The following is a 21553-nucleotide window of genomic DNA, read 5'->3' on the forward strand; positions in this document are numbered from 1 at the left end:
TATTTTAGACATGCTAGACAATTATGACTATTTATCTTGGGTGATAATTATCTATGTATGTGTATGTAGCTTTAGAAGGACATGAAGATTTGTTAAGCGTTTACTCGTAGACTTACATATAATGCAGGCAATTTGAAAAAGCTGAAGGCCAGCTAGGTGAAACAAACAAATAACTTCAGCTCCAAACTTTGTTTTTTGGCTCTGTTCCTCCCATCTGACTTTAGTCCATTATGAAGAATAAGCTTGACATAACAGTGGCAATTTGCATAAGGTTACCTACACTTTAGGTATGTGAGCACCTAACCGTGGGCATTTTTAAATGAATGCTTTGCATGTCTACCTTGGAGCGATAACTATTCCATGTCTGCATGTCAAACCTCAGTATTTGAAAGACTACTGAATAGGCAACAGAGAAAGCGGAGGTGGTGATAAGCAAGTGAATAGGGTGACCCAAATGCTAATCTTTGTTTCAAGCAGAAGTCAGAAAATAAAAAAAGTGATGTTTTATATTCACCGCTCAATAGATTCCTTTTTATCTTTATCAAAATCTTGAATCATTTCTCGCATTTCACTACAGAGCTGCTGATTTGCTGCCTTCAGTTTCTCCTCACTTGCAGTAAGCTCATCGATACGCAACAAATGTTTCTAGGAAAAAGAAGTAATAAATAAAAAAATGTTTAAAAGTAGAAACATATTAATCTTTACAGGGATACCTGGGCTAATAGGTGTCCCTGCTAACGATAAAAAAACAAAAACAAACAAGAATGGGGCTTCCCTGCTGCTGGTGTGCAGGACGGAGGCGGTTTGCATTACTTGCAGAAGATATCTTTTGCTAAACATAGCTAAAGTTGTGGGTGAGCTCTTCCTCAACACCTTGTAACTCTTTAATGACCAAGAGAAACTCTGCAGTTGTTTCTTTTTTGCATATCAAAGCACAGCTTGTTCCAGACATTAATGAATGTGTAGGCTCAATAAAGTTTTTTTTGTTTTCTTTGCTTTGTGATTAACTCACAGTAAGGATTTTATACAGTAACTGACACCACGCGGCCTAATATGTTGAGACTGTTCCAATTGGGACTCTGTTCATCTCAGCCTTTGATGCATTGATGACCTTTCATAGCTTTTTACTTTACTTTTTTTTATAAAACACCTTTAAATTGTTGGCAGCATCGGGAACAAAAATAAATGATTTTCTATTAAAACAAAAAATAAAGATTTCGGCAAACAAATGTGTTTGTTTTTAAAACGAATTATATTTGTTAGCCTAGGCATCACTGTATTTTAACATTTTTTGAGCACTTGAGGTTACCATTAACAACTCACCAGGTAGAGGAAAACAATGATGCCTTTCGGCAATATGGAGAAATATTTTGCCCATACTGATGAAACGCATTTGGAGGAAAGACATATTTCTAAATTGTATAAATATATAATCAGACTATCATCAAATATTGGTACTTCTTTTTCACATGTACTATACTGATTGTACTCAACATAGTTGAGCTCTAGTTAATATTAATGCAGTTTGAATAAGTAAATGTATATGTTTGTTGAAAAAAAGCCGCTTCTCTGTACTTTCTTCATTTTTCTGAAGATATACCAAAATAGGCTTGCCAACTACACCACTATCAGTTTGAGGTTTCCCTTTTTTTTCAAAATACCCCCACTTTCTTCTCCTAGCTAGTTTGCTGCATGCCTAGGAAAGTAGCAGTTTTCGTGTTTACTTTGCTTTCTCAGGTTCTAATGATTTACACCTTTATGTATCATTGGTAAAATTGTTATGAAAAGTACCTCAACTGCTTGCTGAAGTGTCTGATTCTCATCCAACAGCCTTTGAATCTCCTGACTGTCTTGGCTTGTGGATCTGTATGAAGAAGAATCCATGTGTTCCCCGAAGTTCCCTGGTCTGACCTGTTAAAAGTGATGAGATAATAGTAAACATAAAAAAGCTCTGTTCCAATGACATTTAGAACATGTAGTTCTTACAACAGCATAGAACATACATCACGGTCTTTGGCTTCTTTTTCAGCTTTATCAAGTAGCTTTTTCAGCTCTTCAGCTTTTGACTGATAAACCCTTAGATCAGACTGCAGCTGTATAATCTGCTGACGTTTTGTTTTGTTGCTGCTCATGCAACGCTCTAGCTCAGTTTTCAGCTCTGTGATATCATCAGATGAAAGGTCTTTCCGGACACCATTTGTTCGCAATGACCTGCATGCATTTTAAGATTATTAAAAAAAAACAAAAAAATCACACACATTAAATAATGTTTACAGAGTTTATGGAGTATAAGTCAATCAATCGTGTTAAATTTAGGTTTTCACAATGAAAAGATTTAAAGAGGCCAATAATTTGAATGACAATAGTAATGCAAACCATTTTGTTCAATGTAAAAAGTTTTTTAAAAATGAGAAATGAATAGCGAATAGTGTTCAAAATATATTTCACATCCAGTAGCCTACACAAGGTGCCAGGTCCAAGTTTCAAAAAGGTATGGAGTATGGATGGCTAGACTATGAATTACACCTTATTCGCTGGTCCCTTAATTAAATATAGGATGGGTGGGTGGAATTTACTGTATTTAATATTTTTACCTATAATGGTCCTGCCTGAAATTTTGTGAGCTGATTATAGTCAGCAAAGACCATAAGATGTTATCAGCTGGCATTGTTCCCAGCTCTCTCTGTAGAGTACAAAAAGGTTATGGAGAAGAGAAAAGAGAGGAAGGATGAGAGAGAACAGGAGAAGAGGAGAAGGCATGGTGTTCTGTAGTCTTTCAAAACTTCCAGTTTAAAAGGTGATAATGTTGTCGGGTTATCAATACACTTATAGTATAAATATATACTAAATTTATGAGGTATAAATATACAGTATTTTCTCAATACATGATATATAGTACATAGTAAAAAGGAAATATTAGAAGTGTTCTACTGCTAAGATCAGCAGGGGAAAAAAAAAAAAAAAAAGTACCAATTTACCAGCAGTAAAACCATGTATTACAATGCAACAGCCCACAAACAAAACGCCAATATGTGTAGGCATACCTATTCACTTTTTAGTGCAACAGTACACCAATATAAAAAAGATTGCAAAGCAGTAACACATATGACACGTGGTACGTTGCAGTGTCATTCATTTTGAACACTCCCTCCACTAACATTGTAGCATGCAGTTACAAAAAAAATAAAAAATTCGGAATGTTGTGGCGATTGTTCACATGTAGGGGTAATGCAGTGCACAAATAAAAATGGGGCTTGAAGGTCTGATCTAGAACCTTGTGGTGCCTGCTACCCACTAACATTTGTTTTCATGTGTTTATTATAGAACAGGTTGATTCTTAAAAATATTGAGAACCAATGCACCAAAATTATGACTGATAACACCAAGCAATGAATACCTTTTCATTTGCATCCTACTATGTGCCATAAAACCATGTACCTTTGAAATCGTGATTTTTGCCAGTTAACTTTCTTGATGCCCAAATCTACGTAGGAGTCCGATAACTGTTCTTGCTCCTCTCCACTAACGAAAACCCCAAGTTTAGCAGCAGACTCATACATTGTAATTTGCTCTTTAAGTTCGTTTATTTCTTCCTAGAGTGCAAATAAAACACAATTTAATATATATGCATTTTCCCCCCTAGGGTGCAAAAACAAAGCTAGAACTTCACAAGGACACAAAGTTCTTAATTAATGTAAAGTAATGAAATCCACATTGGAAACAACACTAACCTGCAGTGCCTTATTCATACCATCACTAATAGTTTTTGATGACTGTAGTTGCTGAAGCTGCAGTCTTAACTGGGTTGCCTCCTGGATTGAACCTAAAAAATAAAACGTTTAGACTAAGGAAAAATAAAATACAGCTCCCAACACTAACAGTAACCTATCCCCCTGCTTTACATTTGACCTACTACCCAAATAGGCCTTGCTGCAATCTAACAATGGCTTCTGAATTCAAAGTAGTAGTATTTTTTTTTCTATCAAACTGATTACTTTTTACCTTGCACAGCGCATAGACACTCCTGAACCCATAGTCATACTGCTGTATATATGAAATGTAAATATAAGAGTATTTTGCCCCTGAATGCTAATCTGCACACCACCACCCCTAAACCACACAGGGAAGTATTTATTATGACTGCATACATCAAATTTTTTTAAAGCTGTAGCTAGCCACAGAAACCAAGACTTAAACAACATCTTTGCTGAGCAAAATATTTGGGCTGTAATAGCAGAACATTTTTCTAATAATGCCAGTTGTCTGTCATGCTGACCCAGTAATTTTATGTCACTGGCACAAAACAAGCACCTATAACAGGATTCCAGTTGTCACTTGATGAATACTTGTTATAATATCTTGGTTGTCCAACTCGGTTGTACAGTACGTTTTATAACATCATCACTCTCCTGTCACACACTTGGCAAAATAAAAATGCTAGCTTACCTGTGTGTAAAAGATTGGCACATTGCTTCTGACTTTCCTCAAGACTTCTGGATAAGCGATTGATAATATCCGTTTTTTCCAGTTTGATTTCTTCTTGCCTTCTTTCAGACAGTTTAAGTTGCTCTTCTAGTCGAGTACAAATATCTTTCTAGAATGGGGAAAAACAACCATGAAAGAAACTATGGAGAGGACAGAGGAGAATATGACACGATAAAACAGACAGGTACATTCGGCAAGGAAAAGGCAATATGTAAAAGACACACCTTGGAGGTTCAACTTGGTAATTAGCAAACTGCAATTCCAAGAAAGCCCCAAATAGTATAGAGGGATCAGTTTGAAGACTAACATTTTTGAACTTTAGGGGCTTGTGATGAAGGAGTTTGTTTAGGAACCATTTTAGATGCTTCTGAGTTTATCCAAAATTCACTGACAAGTTATTTTGGCTTGCTTCAAGCAGAATTTGCATTCCCAGAATGCAAAATCCATCGGATGCAAACAAAAGCCGCTAATACAAGCCCCAAAATTTTAGGCCAGGTTTATTATAAATGCCTAAATACTTAAAGATAAAGTCCGCTTTGGAAGTAATATCGCTACTAGACTAGCCCCATTTTCTCTGGGGCCAATTTTAAATAAGCGCCCCCATTGTATTCTGGAGCAGATAGAAAGGGGAGAAGAAAGAACAAATTCTCTAGATCTCCTGATGAAGTGAGATGGAGGGGGGTCTTGACTGCTCCTTCTGCGTATGCCTGAGCATATCAGCCAGAAGGAGCCTTTTCATCAACAGGGCAAAAAAATTGGCGTTCTCACGTATCCCAATCTATGTCACCTGATCTTGCGCCTGCGCGTTGCGTGATCGGGTGACGTAAGAAGAAGAAGAAGAAGAAGAAGAAAGGAGAAGATGTTGGCATCTGGCGCTCCCTCTGTGCCGGGCTGAAGACAGATACCGGGACACTGCGGGACCCGATGAAAGAAACCTCCCGACAGATAGACTGATCTGGGGGATTGAAGGTTAGTGTTTTTTGTTTTGGGTTAGTTTTAGGTTTACTTCTTACTTACTTAAGATAATTCTTCTGATCATATTACATTTCCTCATATCTTCATAACAATGTAATAAAATCATGAATATCAACTATGTGGCACCACACAGTCATTCTATTCTTTACAATTCTAGGACATTTTCGTATATAGAATGATTTTGGTGCAGTATTAAATTGTCTTCACTTCAAGGACCGAGTGAATATGTATACTAAGAATGTGCTGTGCATCCACTCATAGCAGGAGTATAATTTGTATTCATCACTGTATAACAAGGAGTGGCCTAAAAGCTTCAAATGGTAGAAGCTTATGGTCAAGCAAAATGTAATCAGATATTGATTTTTAATATAGTGTGCAAATCCAAATCATCTGATAAATTACAAAAAGACCCAAGCAGAAAATAAATCTGATTTCAGCAATCTTTTTTTCAGAAGCTTCTTTGGAAATAGTCCTGTAAGTGCTGATAATGTTGAGGCAAACTTCTTGCCAAGATCTAGAAAATTGTCTTGCCATGAAAACTTGGATAAACTGTCCCTTTCACAGTTCCTAAATCTTCCTAAATTTTCACAAGAGGTCAGTCCTCACACATGGCGTGATATTATGTGTAAATAGTAACATTCTCTTACTTGGATGAACAAAGTACCCACAAGTCCAGCGCATCTGCAGATTATATTTCAAATTGTCTATCAACAGGTTGTCCAACTTTTTCTCTTCAACATTTGGAGTGTTTAGCCCAGCTGTAATCAGCGGGAACCTCAGAATATATTAAAGTTTTGGCAAAATTATTTGTTTTTATAGTTTCAAGTTGAAAAAGCCTGTTATTGATGTGTTTCCAGGAGACTTACATTATAAAAGCTTTGGTTGAATTAAAACATACTCACTTCACTTTTAAAATGTACAGCCAATCACAGAAGAGGCCAAATGGATTAAGATCTGAATATAATTTTATTGAATTATGAGATTTAGATTCCAGCTCTCAATACAGAGGATCTGGCTTTCTCTTACCTTGCTCAAAGATTTTAAAACAGAAGTGAAAAATTATCAGAATCTGGATTTGGTAATAAAGTAGGTATGATATTACCAGTAGTATACATACTGGTATATTATCAGTCACTTTTTTTTTTTTTTTAACCAGTCTTGGTAGAACAGCCCAGGCAACCTGACACAAGTGCAGCCACCATTGCAATATTGGGTATATGTGTGCTCTTAACTGAAGGTGGGGCACCAAAAAAACAGCAACTGGCAATACGTCAAAAAAAAAAAAAAAAGTCTTCCTACTGCCTCCAGCAGCCCAATGACATCAGTTTAGGCACCGTCATTGTCTGGAGTTCAGGGACTGCACTTTATCTTAACAGTTTCTATATGTTTAGTTGCTCTTTAAAGGACATTTGTGTGGACAGAAATCTCTAGACTGCCATTGCTGAACCACGTCTGGAAAATTTAGTTACCTGGCTTTCTCTGGTTCCAGCAACACCTGATCTGCATACTTGTTACAGTTAAGTAACTCAGCAGCAGCAAGACAGTCAGACATCTAGCACTGCCAGAAAAAAGGTCAGCAATGGAAGTTTTAAGCAAAGAAGGTTTGATTAGCTTTTTTTTTTTTTTTTTATACCATTTTTGTTTTACAACATGCTAGGGAAACACACAATATTTTAAATCAAATATTGAGTAACCACTTCTTATTTTAACTTCTGTCCAAGAGCAGATAAACAAGATGGCAATATGTTGGCTCATGTTTGAAATGCTGGAGAGACTGATGAACATGCATGTATCTTACAAGACTGCTTTTATTAACTGAAGGATAGCATACCTGTTCCTGAAGAGCTGCATTAACATCATCAAATTTCTGTTGCACCAAGAGCATTTGTTCATCATGCTTCTTTTTAAGCGTCGACACAACCATCTCATGTTGTTCCCGTGCTCTGTTTATTGAGTCAGAGCGCCGCAAGTCCATAACTTGCTGCTGCATACTATCCATTGCAAGTTTAGCAACTTTTAGCTCCTTCCGCAACTATTTGAAAGACAACAGAAGATCTTAGAGTAATGATACAGCAGTAAACTTTATATACAGTGAATATATTAAATATTAAGCACTACCTGTTCATCATTAGAGGTTAATCCATCCACAGTGTTCTGAAGAGCGGCCATCTGTCCCCTCAGCTGGAGCTCTACTTCTCTGGAATTCTGAAGCAAAGTCTGAGACTCCTGAAGGCTGATAACTAATCCATCCTTCTCATCTGTACATATAATGTGTTAGAACTACATGAGTACTTGTTACCGCAGTGAATGTTGCTCTGTTTATATACATGTTGCTCTGTTATAATGCATGAATAACTTGCTAGGGGTTCCACTTTTGCTTCATGAAATTGTTGTGGGCACATTGTAGAAGTACATGTTTTTTTAGAATTGCTGAACAAGGACAACAATTGAAGAGGATCTCTTATCCCAACTTTCAAGCTGTTGTGCTGGGTTATCATTGGTTCTAAATGGAACCCCAAATGCACAGTAATACAACATACTGTACTCTCAGAAGCAGTGTATGCACTACATTTCTCTGTAATGTCTTAAGAAGCCAATTCAAATGAAAAGGCTTCCGAAAGCAAAGCATGGCGATAAGTTCAAAAAAGCAGCACACATCTGTATTGAAAAAAAGGACTTCAATAATGTTTTAATGAATATCATGTATCAGTCAACCTTCTCTCTATAAACCATACACATTGTTTTACACTACTAACAATTTGCAGCAACATAATAGAAATTACACGTGCAGTAGAATGAAACACCTAATGCTAAAGTCAGAGGATATTTGACATCATTTACATCAGTTCCTCCTGGAAAAGGGATTTAAGGGCCTGGATAGGGCCATAAGTACCCATGTTGCTGCAGATTTGTGTCAGTTTACTTGAGATCAGATCCTGGAAGAAATGGTTGAGCCAGCCACTCTGCCATTGTCCAGGTCAGAAATTAAGGATGGTTCTGAAACACCTGGCTGATAATAAAAGGGCATCTGTCTTTACAACAGGAGGAGTTGCAGCCTGAAGCGGCTCATGTGGACATGTTGGGTATAGCCTGTATGCTAGGAGAGCTCAGGAAGTCACCCAAAGTTTAGGTCTAAGTTTTAAATATCTCTCTGCTGTGAGTGTGTAGGATGCTACCCACAAGGTTTACAGGTGTACAAAGCAAAATTATTTACCTTTAACTATTGCAAGTTGATGATTGAGGTATCTCATTTGCCTTTCACTTTCTTCCATCTTTGCATTTAATTCCTCTAGCTGCCTTCCTTTGGCTTTGTAAAGAACTTGTAATTGTACGAATTGCATATTACCTGAAGTACCTAAAATATACAAGTTACAAATTTATGATCAATTCACTATAAACGTTTTGCATTGTACACAGAAAAAAAATAAAATACACGTCTTACACTCCCCCGTATCCAGAAATTCCCTTTGAAGGTCATCATATTTGTCGAGTCTTCTTGGTGCATCTGATTTTACATCTTTATGAGTACCCACTATCTGGTATGGATTGTATCTGACTGGAACAGACTCTTCAGGATTGTCGCCATTTCCTTCAGGAGCAGTGAAAATCTATCATAATGAAAGAACAGATTTGTACATGTCATAAAATTAAAGATCACATCAGAATAAATATGATCTGGGGTGCTAAATGCAAACTGTCTTTTTGGAAACATTGCCATAAAATAAATAGAGTGTTATAATGCACCATTTATTTTCTCTCCACTGCCATTCATAGTGTACATCAGGTAAAGTTCACTGGATATTTCTTACACAGCTTTTGACAAATTCATTACAGTAACCACAGAAAATTTTGAGTCACACACAAAATATGAACAAACCTGATTCTGCTTGCGACTACCATCTGAAAAGTTTTCACCCAGTTGACATCCACCATTGGTGTATGGTTGAAAGTCCTCAGGAAGATGATACAATTCACTTGTGGAACAACGGTCAGGTCCATCATAACGATCATCACTGTGGAAGCTTCCCACAAAAGACTCTTCATTTTCCTTTTTTCTGTAATTGTTATACTGCTCTGTAAACATATCTTCATTGTTATGGTGTTGGGCTCCCCACCCACTGTGGATATTATCTCCTAATGCTTCACTTCTCGGAGGTCCATTTTGCTGACCCATATAGTGTGGAGCAACAGCTCTATCCGGATATTGCTAATAAAAAAAAAAATAAAAAAAAATTCAGAACAAGGCAAGTATAAAAGTCAAACCACTGTAAGCTAATCAAAGACAAAAACTTACATTTTGGTGGTCAGATGTTCTTCCATCATCTCTCCAATGTGTCTCTTGCCAGGGTTCATTACTTAAAAAGAAATGTAATATTTCTTTGGATTTTGCTATGTGCAACAGAAGAATTTACCACTTTTTTTAAAACTCAAAAGAAAACAGCTTTTGGCAGGCATTCCGCTTAAAAAGATTACAGGTGGGTTACAGTAGGGGAATGGTGCTGCTTTGCTATGTATAAAGTCATCCATAAACATTAGTTGATCCTCCACTACACAAGAAAATCTTATTAGGGGATCTACTATGAAAGCAGATGTGCATGCTTTTATGAGGTGGACCTACACTTCCATGAACATGCAACAAAAGGCTCCCTTTTTTGTCCTACTAGAATCTCCAACACACTTTTAACTATATTTAATGGGTAGCTTCACTTATAAATTGTTGGAAACGATAAAGCAAAGAGAAGACTTCCTAATTATTTGAGCATTTAATATTGGAGCTTCACTTAAAATTTTTCTTATATAAAAAAAAAATCCCTGTTCCTTCTCCAATATAAAAAAAAACCTGCATGCATTTTTTTAAAACATGTTTAGTTACACTTTTACATCATTCCACTGTAAAAAAAATCATCTCCATTCAGCATCAATTTGTTCATAATTCTCCAGACCAAAAAAATTTACCCCAGCAGCTGACCACTGAATTCCCAGAGAATAAGCAAAAAGGCAGATCAAAAGATCTGTAGGTAACTCTTGCAATAATTCCTGACAAAGTAAACGCATCCACAAAGACATTGCACAATTCTACCTTCATTAAAAGTTTGCCATAATAAAGCCTTTGCTGTCCATTATAGCAAGACTTTAGTTTGCAAATAAACATATAGCCAAAAAAACAAAAATCCCAACTTGAAACAATGTAATGTGAACATTAGCTTTAAAAGACAAGGGTATGTTCACTATTTCCACAGTAGGCTTATGTATTGATCAAGATTTGTATTGAACAAATGATGGGGAAGGTGTTTTTTTTTTATAAAGGTACACTCTCTTTTCTTCAATGCGTATTCCCAATCTGCATGCAAAACATAACCGTAATGGAAAAGAACACAAATTGAAACTACTTGGCTGGAACACTGTTTATGCTATTCTATCACATGGCTTATTTAGTGTTCTCCCCAGCCCCTTTTAGCCAGGTGCACCAACGGGCACAATATAGTAACTACCTGCAGTTTCTGAGTTGTTACTGAACAGTTGGGTCACAATACAGGGGCTGACACCCACCTAAAATTTCTTCCCACCGAGCTTAAAAAAAATGTCTTGGTTATGCACTGGTATTATTATTACTGGTAATTCAAAAAGGAAATCTTACTGTTCTGGTAATTCATTGTCACTACAATCACTGTAGTTGGGTTCTGAGGTTGAGCAGAGGCTGTCATCAAGCATATCATGGGGAAGATCGGTTAATAACTGCTGTAACTAGATAGGAAAAGAAACAAATACAATTTCATTGTGCACCACTAATTATTAAAATAAATAACTCAAGAGAACAAAAGAAAAAGCATATGTACAACCAACACATTTTGAGTTGGTAAAGATAGACTAGGGAAAGGTTAAAATGCTTTAGATGCAGTCTGCAAACATTGGGGTGATATCGCTTTACTTCCTGTTCAAAATACGGAACAGGAATAGAGTGAAAATCTTTGCAATGCGAGTAATATACTCGTATTAGGATTGTTGTCCCTGGAACATGTCCTATAAACAATTACTCCAAGCTGTAAAATTTAGCTTTTCCCATCACTTTTTGCATCAGTGACAATGCTTACAAGGACATTCAGAGAAGGTAAAGATATGTAAAAATTGTATACATTAAATATTAAAACCTCCAACAGAGAGCTTTTCAGCCCCTGATATGCTCATCAATATAATGGAAACACTCCCAACAGCTTATGGTTTGTAACTTCCCTCATACATACTCATGTCACTACCTCAGTCATATGTCTTTAACACAATCTAATTTTGGGACAAGCCAACTAACCTAACTGCATGGTTTTGAAATGTGGGAGGAAACCCACGCAAACACGTGGAGAACCTGCAAACTCCATGCAGATAGTGTCCTGACCTGGGCCCCGTGCTGCAAAGGCCAGAGTGCCATTCACTGAGCCACCATGCTGCTTGTCCATGACAGCACTTACTTTACCCTTCCAAAATAGTTTTCCTAGAGACATTAAAATCTCATGATTATTATTTGAATAGTTGGAATTGCCTGGAAGTGGGTGGAGGAGCTGATGACCTTCCCCCCCAATATCAAAAATTGACAAACAAGAGATTTGCATATTGGCTGTGGCTTTTGAGTTTTCATGAAAACAGAACTCGTGTAGGGTATATCAACCTACTTTTTGGTTTGCTGAGAAATACTTATTGTTGGTATTATTTTGTCATGGATTATGATCAGGATAATGAACCACAACTTAAAACCGGTGCAGGAAAACAAAGAATTAAGAATTTATTTTTACTAATTTGTTCCAAAACCCTGTAACCAGCAATCAAAGCAATCAAATGTTTTGGACAAAAAGAGCACACATATGATATAAAGCAGAGTGCTGCTGTTCCTTTATATTCCAATCACAACCATGACCAAGGCTATATATGTACATCAGATGATTGTCGTCTGAGATGATCATGACCATTCATCACAGGTGACAATCTTATGACATGTGTACAGCATTCCCCCCATGACATTTATCAGTCTGCCACAGCGGATTGATGAACGAATGATCTGGAACAACTGTTGTTCACTACTATGGTGGAGAGCACAGCAGGGTGCCGCTTGTGCGTCCTTCCCCCTTCCCCTCTCCATAGAGCAGAACAGCGCTTGTTCATTCTTTTGTCACTGGAAACGATTACAAAAGATTTAGTGTTTTAGCCATGTACATAGCTTAAGCCATATTGTTTTGGGACTGAAAAAAAAAAAAATCAGGATTTTGTGTAGTGTCCAGCAGAGGTACCCGGGTTACAAAAATGTCTGACCACAAGAAGATCTACAAATCAGTATAAAAACTTTGTATTCAGCCATTTTCCTGCACTCAGATAATGACTACGAATTCATGAAGACACAAATGATCAGCATCCAGCCAATAGATCTCATGCAGAAACTACTCGGCAGATGGTGTGTGAATGATTCCCCGGTGTATTCACAGAAAGGTGTGTGAGCTATAGACATAGCAGCAATCTGTAGAGACTAATCCGTATTACACGGTTCAATGACAACATTCTCACCAATTGTTCCCTGGCATAATCCTCCTGGTCATATTCTTCATTGTCATTCTGCTGGGTCTGTAGGGCACCGCTGTCAAAGTCAATAGACATGGTATGGAATATATTCTATTTGTAGGGTGACAACCTATAGAGGGGAAATGAGAACTTATTACCTATGTGAGATCAATAAAAGTAAATGCAAAGTATGGACCTATCTATACACAAAATTATTGATTAGCATTGTATTTGAATATAAACCCCCCGAATACAAACTCCCCAACAACCGATCAAAGGAGCAGATACATGCAGGATGTACAGATAAGGTGAATGCGCACACATAGAAAAGCTGTATATACATACACATATACTATTGAGATTATATATCGATTGTAAACTCTTCTGGGCCCCTCCTGTGTCACTAACTGTATGTGTCTGTCATTTGCAACCCCTTTTTAATCTACAGCGCTGCATTATATGTTGGAGCTATATAAATCCTGTTTAATATTATTATTATTAATAATAGTGTATATATATATATATATTTTATACACATACACATAATTAAATACTAAATTACATGCTAAAGCTGCAAATATGGAAACACATTCTATTGTGATTTTATATATAACAATAGAATGTGTGCGTTTCCATTATTGCATATATATATATATATATATATATATATATATATATATATATATAAAAGCTAATAATAATATTCAGGATTTATCTAGCGCCAACATATTACGTAGTGCTGTACAATAAATATGTATATAGATAAATATGCAAAAACACACACATATATGCACACAACTTACAGCTGCATATACACACAAACATACATTATTACATACTAGATATATATATATGCAAACATATACAGTATACACCCCCTATAGCTGCACATGAATACATAACACGCACAGTTCCCCCACCGTAACCTCCAGCACTCACTGCAGCAGCCAGGCCGTTCGTCCTCCTCTCTCCTTGGCACATTCAGCTGCCCGGGCTGTGCTTCACCTGTCCGGGGCCTGAAACATCAACACATCCTCCACTTCCCTCTCAACAGTCGAAATAGGAGCCAACTTAGCGATTCGTCGATCCCAGAGAAAAGTGACAACGCTTTCCACCAATGAATTGCCAAGATTGTACATCTTGACCCATCCCACTTGCAGCTGATAGGTGAGGGCGGTCGGCAACTAAACCAGCATGGTAGGTTCAATGCAGATAGCAAAGGATAGGTTGTTTTGTACAGCAAACAGCTTCCATTGATTCTGCCAGAGGGCGGGCTAGTGGCGCGAGGGGCAGCGGGAAGGCTGTGAGGAGAGCTGATTGGCCTTCTGTCAGGAGCCTGCGGAAGGGATAGTGAGGGTGTCAGTGAGAGGGAGGAGAGGCCATGGTCAGGGGTTACATGGTGTGTGGGTCTAACAGGAAATATGGAGGGTGTCATTGTCCTGTGGAACTACTAATTACCTGCATGCCTCTGTCTTAATATCTGAAGATAGTGACCCAGAGGTGTGCAGATATAGGAAGTCAGTAGAGAAGGCCATTACTCCTATTATTACACGGTATATAGTGCCAACAAATTACGCAGCGCTGTACAAAATCTATAGTCGTGTCACTAGCTGTCCCTCAAAAGGGGCTCACACTCTAATGTCCCTACCATAGTCATATGTCTTTAATACAGTCTAAGGTCAATTTGTGGGGAGAAGCCAATCAACCTAACTGCATAATTTTGGTATGTGGGAGAAAACACATACATACACAGGGAGAACCTGCAAACTCCATGTGGATAGTGTCCTGGCTGACATTTAAACCTGGGATCTAGCGCTGCAAAGGCCAGAGTGCTAACCACTGAGCCACCGTGCTATCCATATATTTAACAGTATTTATATCACACGCACGGCTCCAAGATTTTTCTGGAGCTGCCCCAACTCTCTGGAATGGTCTTCCTCATCCTATTCAGCTTGCTCCTACTTTTTCTCATTTAAAAGAGCATTCAAAATCTATTTTTTTTAACTTGCTTACCCATCTTTTTCTGTATTGTGTAACCATCACTACTTCCCACCACTACATATCTCCCCTCCTATTGCGTGTTAATTCCCCCACCTCTTAGATTGTAAGCTCTTCAGGGCAGGGTCCTCTCCTCCTCCTGTGTCACTGTCTGTATTCTTCTGTCATTTGCAACCCCTATTTAATGTACAGCGCTGCGTAATATGTTGGTGCTATATAAATCCTGTTTATTAATAGTATTAAATAATAACTTATATAGCACCAGCATAATATGCAGCACTGTACATCAAATAAAGGTACAAACAATGATACAAGGGGAGGAGAGGACGCTGACCTAAAGAGCTTACAATCTAATAGAAGGCACCATTAGAATTTCTGCATTGTATATCTGACTGAAATGAGTGATTTATGAAATACTGAAGCCATTGGATCAGGTTGATTCCGATCCAGTATACCAGCGTCATTCTGATCCAATGCCTTCAGTATTTATATATAATAATAATTTAGGATATGCATTTTTATTATTATTAAACAGTATTTATACTGTTATTATACTGTTATAACAGTATTAGCACCAACATATTATGCAGCTCTTTACAGGTATACAGCAAATGGCGATTGGTTGGTAATGGCATCCTCTATAATTTAGTTTATAATCACATATTTTGTGTATTTCAGGCAGAAACCTCATTTTATGAAGAGGACACTTTCATTTCATTGGTATCAGCAAAGTACTGTATTGTGAAAGCAATCCATAAAAGCAGATGGTTTGGTTATCAGAGAATTGTGGACAAATGGTGAGGCGCAACCCGGCACATTAAGAGCTCAAATTATAAAGCAGGGAATCTGACATTCCCTCAAATATTCCCTCATGGTAATCATTTACTGCCATTGAAACACATAGACCTGAAAGATTCTTACCAGGGAATGGGACTGATTTAATAAAGCTCTCCAAGACTGGAGAAGATACACTTCCATCGGTGAAGCTGGGTGATCCAGTAAACCTGGAATGTATTTCCTAAACATCACTTGGTATTTGTTAGCTAATGTTTTCAATCCTGGAGCAGATCCATTTCAGGTTTGCTAAATCACCCAGCTTCACCGATGGAAGTGTATCCTCTCCAGCCTTGGAGAGCTTTAATAAATCAGACCCAATGTTTGAAGGAATATCAGATTCCCTGTTTTATAATAGGAGCCCTAGGACAAGCTGCCTAGTTTTATAATAGGAGCCCTAGTAGCATGCTGCAATATACAATTATGCTAAAAAAGAAGGATTTGTCTTGTGACAGAAATTACAAATGTATCTGTTGGAAATATTAATAGCAATGTATTGGTGTCACATCCGAATTGATTATAACATAATTTTTCATTCACACTTTTAAAGCACCTTTTCGATCAATTCACATTATACATCAATTCTTTAATATAATCATACTTTATTTAGACACTAAAACACGAGACATATCCTTTTTTCTTTTCACAAATATTTCAATATACAAATATTACAGTTTCAGTCCCAATTTCTTTAATGTGCTTTGCAAATTCTGCTTCCTCAGAAATCACAGGACTGACATGAAAAGGTTAACAAACGTCATCTAGTTAAAAAACTGTTTGAAGCATTAGTTGTCAATATGCCCTGGTATGGATGAGTCTTGGACAAACCACTAAGGACACCAATGGGGGATCCACAAATAACTTAGAATTTTTATTCACTGGTGAAATGGAGGAGTAAAACACAATGCATTCTTCCTACATTTCCCTTTTGTTAGACATGCGTCTTGTCAGTTTATCTCGCTGTATAATTAAATCCTATCTTACAATCCCTATTAGTAATTTAGAAAGTCTGTGGAGAGGTTCAGAGTTAAGCTGCGTACACACTTCCAATTTTTATCGTTGGAAATGAACGACGAACGATCGATTGGTCAAAAATCGTTCGTAAAAAAAGTAACCAACGAAAGGTATCTTGTTTCTGCAGCAAAGGTGTAACTGCAGAAAGTAATTGTTGGAAGCAGACATCTGACATACGCAGATAATTTTTGTAGTCATCTGGGGATGTGAGGCGCAGTTCCCGTAGCAGACCGTCATGTGAAATGTTGTCTCGCTCCAACAACCAATCCTTGCACCACATTCGCCGCTTCTTCTTCTTAACCTCCTCCTCCTCTTCAAGCACACATCAAAGCAATTGCGGCTTTCTTCTTCCTTGACAAAAATTTGAAAGGCATATTGCACAGAGGGAAAATAGAACAGTGTGATGAATGTTTGATGCGAACGTTCGTGCACAGTATTCACTTCCTGTCGTGCACGTCACTTCCTGTATCGCTCAAACGATCACATCTATTGTGTGTACAATATCTGCGAACGATCGTGTCGTTATCTGCATGTACAGGATCAGTGCTATACGATCGTTCGCTAATATCGTGCAGGATCGTTCGTCGTTCGTTTACCAACGATAATTATTGGAAGTGTGTACGTAGCTTTAGGGTGTGATGGCAGACAAATCATTTTCAATGGCCTGCTTTAAAGTGATGCACCTTTTAGCAGAACTAAATTCAAAATACAAAGTTCCACTGGGAGTTAGAGGATAAAACCTCAACCAATGTGGATTGTCTACCTATTATGACATAGGGGGTGGGAAGGGTCAGCAGCTCCTCCACTGACATCCAGGTAATTCCAAATAACTAAACAACATTCATAAGATTGTAATGTCTCAAGGAAAATGTATTTTGGATGGGTAAGTAAGTGCTGTCATGGACCAGCAGCATGGTGGCTCAGTGGTTAGCACTCTGGCCTTTGCAGCGCTAGGTCCCATGTTAGAATCGCGGCCAGGACACTATGTGCATGGAGTTTGAAGGTTCTCCCCGTGTTTGTGTGGGTTTCCTCCCACCTTCCAAAGGCATGCAGTTAGGTTATTTGGCTTTCCCAACCAAAAAATAATAATTGACCTAGGACTGTTTAATGACATATGACTATGGTGGGGACATTAGATTGTGAGCTCCTCTGAGATCATCTGAAAAGAATGGGTGTTTTAAACCCTAAAATGGTTATAACCCGTAAAGGCTTATAAACGGGTATGTAAGCATTTAAAAGCCAAATATGCAAACTATGGGTTTAATTAAGCCTTTATACAAGTTTATAAGCTCTTATTTTTATTATAATAATAATATAATTATTTTTATAAGCTCATATTACCATTTATTAATGGTAACACCCCTATTGGTTTCAATAGAAGCATTTCTAAACATTTACTAATGTTTAAAACATTTAAAACGCTCAAAAACTTGATGCTCTGAATTGCTTTGGTGTGACTTGACAATTGGAATGAATTGGAATTTTAAACATGGAGGTTTCCCTTGCAGACCAAGACTTGGCTCAGACTCACTTAGCATCAAGTGTGTGTGTGTGTACAGCGCTCTTCATTCCACCGTCTACAGAATCCATGGACCAGGAACAATCTTATTGAACGTGAAGGGGGGAGAGCACAGTGGGGTGCCGCTCCATTGTTCTCCCCCTCCCCTCTTCATAGACCAGAATAGCGTTATATGTACAGCGCTCATTCATGCATCGTGCAGTCTTTTGTCGTTGGAAAGAATCGTGAAAGATCTTTTCCAACATCAATTATGGAACATGTGTACCCAGCCTAAGGCAGCAATTAAGAAAAACAACAGAAAATCGTATTTATACAAATATTGTGTTTATTGAAAATAATAGTATTATAATGAAAGGAGGATACACACATTTTTATATACTTTTTTAAGTCTTACTTTATAACAAACATACTAGACTACACAAATTACTCCTAAAAGTGCCTTTATAGTATCTCTAAAAAATACATTGTTACACACATGCATGTTGTTTGTAATTACTGTACACCAATCCAGGCTTCCATAATATTGCACATTTTTAAAACAGGGTTAAACGTTAAACTTGCAGAGCCTTTGCTTTACTCATCAGGGTACTTGGTGTTGCTATAAGTAAAATCTGGCTGCTGGATTCATCTGTTATGCAATAAAAGTGCTATATGTATACCTGCAAATATGAAATCACAGGCCATGTTTATTTAGACAGACTAACCAGTGGACAACACTGAATTAAAATCTGAAAAATCGGTTTGAGGTTTCTTTATCAAGTTATCTGTTTTTGAAGTTGACTCTTTTACATCATTTATTAGGACAGGTTCAGACCTGTTTGGTATCAATCGATACCATGCAGCTCCCCGTGGCTAGCACTTTTCCAGCTGCTTGGTCACATGCATCACAGCTCTGGTTATTAAAGAACCAGCGTCCACACTTTTGACAGCTGGCAGCAGTGAGTTCTATTAGTACCGCTGCCCCATTCATTCCTTTTGGAGCTGCCACTGGGAGATGCTACATGCAGTTGCCTGGCATAAAGTAGTGGTAAACGCACTTCAACCTCTCCTCTGTGTGAACATACCTTTATTTCCCTTCTGATGTTCTCATCAATGCACTCCACTTGCACATATTCACCTAGTCTGAGTCTTCTAAAATGTGATGAGTTAATACAGAGCAATGGTGTCATCAACAGGGATCTCCTTCCACTCTCTCAGCGCCAAGTAACATATGAAAGCATGCATCCCCGGCATCTTTTTGGCCATGCATGCTGTTTCCTCTCTGGTGACAAGCAGACAAGCCTAAAGGGTGCTGGGAATGCATTACATTTTAATACACGCATCTGTGAGAAAAAGGAAGAACATGTAAGGTTCAAAAGTTACCTCTTGGGCTTCTGGATAGCAGGGGAAATGCCAGATAACCCAACTCACCACACTCTTTCCACACAAGGAAATATTTCATATTAGATCATACAGTACATTTAGACATTGACATTTAGTTAGTTTAATATTCATTATGTATGGTTTTAAATGTTTTATTACTTTACTGCCCTCAGCCTGACAAGGTACATTGTGACAACATGTATATAAGCTTCTTTACATTTAAATGTAATCAGGGGTGCAAAGCAAAGTGTGCAGCTGCATGTGGGTCCCAGACACTCTTTATTTAACAGGAGGGCCCACGGTTTGGCAGGGGGGGGGTATGGGGGGGGGGGGGTGGCATTTTGCATGAAATATCCTGATAAACAAAGTTTAGGGCTTTTTTGTGTATTGCATTTATAATGCTTTCACTGCATCTATTGAAATATTTCTTATGTATGCTATAAAGTGAAATGTGAGCAAAATGTTTCAGCAGAATTGTAGGCAAATATAACAGACAAACTTTGAGTCATGTATTAATTAAAAAATATTGCAATGTATTTTCTGTTTGTCTTTTTATTAGCCCTCTTTACAGGGAAAGCCAGCAATGTAGAATAACATTTAGTCTATCACTAGAGATTAGACTGTGGGAGGAGAGAGCAGAGGCATTACCTTACCTTACCTTGTTACTTTTTGAATGATCCCGTTAGATCAGAAATATTGAAGTTGCCATTGTTGATTCAGTCAAACATTTGGGGTTTGGGGCTGTTATTGTGATGTTGGATTTGCTACCTGGTGAGTTTGTGACTTGGAACAAGTATGCAGACTCCAAACAACATTTATGAAAATGTTTCCGGGGTATTTGAATAACTAGATAGAAAAGAATGATAGCTCCAGCCCCTGTAGGTCTCCTAATTTGTCACAGATTCCTTTTGAGAGAAAAGTGAAGTAAATTACCTTGCTGTACTATCTGGCAGGTGTGCAAAGCTGGCTGTGAAGAATTACCCATTCTGTATTTCAGCTGTCTCTAGCCATTACTCTAAAGCTTTTCTTTGATCTGATGGTCCTTTAAAATGTATGTCTAGTGACAGATGAACAAACAAGCGCTGTACACACAGCGCTGTTCTAGTGTACGGAGACCCTTCCAGATTAGTCATTCATAAATCCAAATTCATGAACAATGTTGGGGGACAGCTATACACATGTCAGATTTTACTTTGAGAGGAGCACGATTGTTCATCTCAGGCAACTATTATCTGATAAAGTTGTAGTGGTACCTAGGGCCAGATTTCCCATAAGGCCACCTAGGCCATGGCCTAGAGTACTATAGGAATGAGGGACGGCATTTGTTCGGCATTCCTTGAACCCCAATTTTTTTAGAATGAGGAAGTAAAGACGGCGAACATCCCCTCAAATTTTCTTAATATGGCATTATTAGAACATAAAAACTCTACCCATCAAAACATGCTGTGTGTTACACATAGCTGGCCGCATCCCTTCTTTGAACCCCAATTTCTCAGGAATGGTGGGGTGTAACGACCTGGAGATGTAGTGGTAAGAACATGTCCCCCTTGGCTATCAGCCACCTGAAGTACATTTCTCTGGAAATATCCTTTGCAAAGTTAATGGGGTCCCCCCCGCAAAAGTCACCCAAAAGAATGATCATATTGACCAATTGTATCTGCACCTGTATGGTAAGCGTAAGGTGACAACCATTTTGCTTAAATTAGGAGGAATCATTAAAAAATCCAGATGAGACCAGCTACGGCCTTAGTTCCCGTATGACAGAGAATCTTTCAGAGGTGTGGTTTCTGCACATGGTTTATTAGCACAGATGATATTCTACTTTTT

The 21553-nt window shown here is 37.9% G+C and overlaps 1 protein-coding gene across 2 annotated transcripts in view; it reads right to left on the reverse strand.

The window, feature by feature from the left end:
* CEP152 (centrosomal protein 152) overlaps positions 1-14065 on the reverse strand; it is a 32887-nt gene extending 18822 nt beyond the window's left edge. For both annotated transcript variants that reach the window (XM_072402403.1, XM_072402402.1), the window contains exons 1-15: positions 13939-14065; positions 13006-13129; positions 11099-11205; positions 9755-9815; positions 9338-9667; positions 8903-9068; positions 8675-8815; positions 7579-7718; positions 7292-7492; positions 4447-4594; positions 3732-3823; positions 3439-3593; positions 2004-2211; positions 1792-1911; positions 515-645 (exon numbers count right to left, since the gene is read on the reverse strand). In XM_072402403.1, coding sequence (XP_072258504.1) covers positions 515-645; positions 1792-1911; positions 2004-2211; positions 3439-3593; positions 3732-3823; positions 4447-4594; positions 7292-7492; positions 7579-7718; positions 8675-8815; positions 8903-9068; positions 9338-9667; positions 9755-9815; positions 11099-11205; positions 13006-13095 — 2090 coding nt within the window. In that variant the 5' untranslated portion in view covers positions 13096-13129; positions 13939-14065. The remainder of the gene's footprint in view (positions 1-514; positions 646-1791; positions 1912-2003; positions 2212-3438; positions 3594-3731; positions 3824-4446; positions 4595-7291; positions 7493-7578; positions 7719-8674; positions 8816-8902; positions 9069-9337; positions 9668-9754; positions 9816-11098; positions 11206-13005; positions 13130-13938) is intronic.
* Positions 14066-21553: the final 7488 nt, after the last annotated feature.

The sequence above is a fragment of the Pyxicephalus adspersus genome, chromosome 2 (assembly GCF_032062135.1).
Source record: "Pyxicephalus adspersus chromosome 2, UCB_Pads_2.0, whole genome shotgun sequence".
Classification (NCBI taxonomy): Eukaryota; Metazoa; Chordata; class Amphibia; order Anura; family Pyxicephalidae; genus Pyxicephalus; species Pyxicephalus adspersus.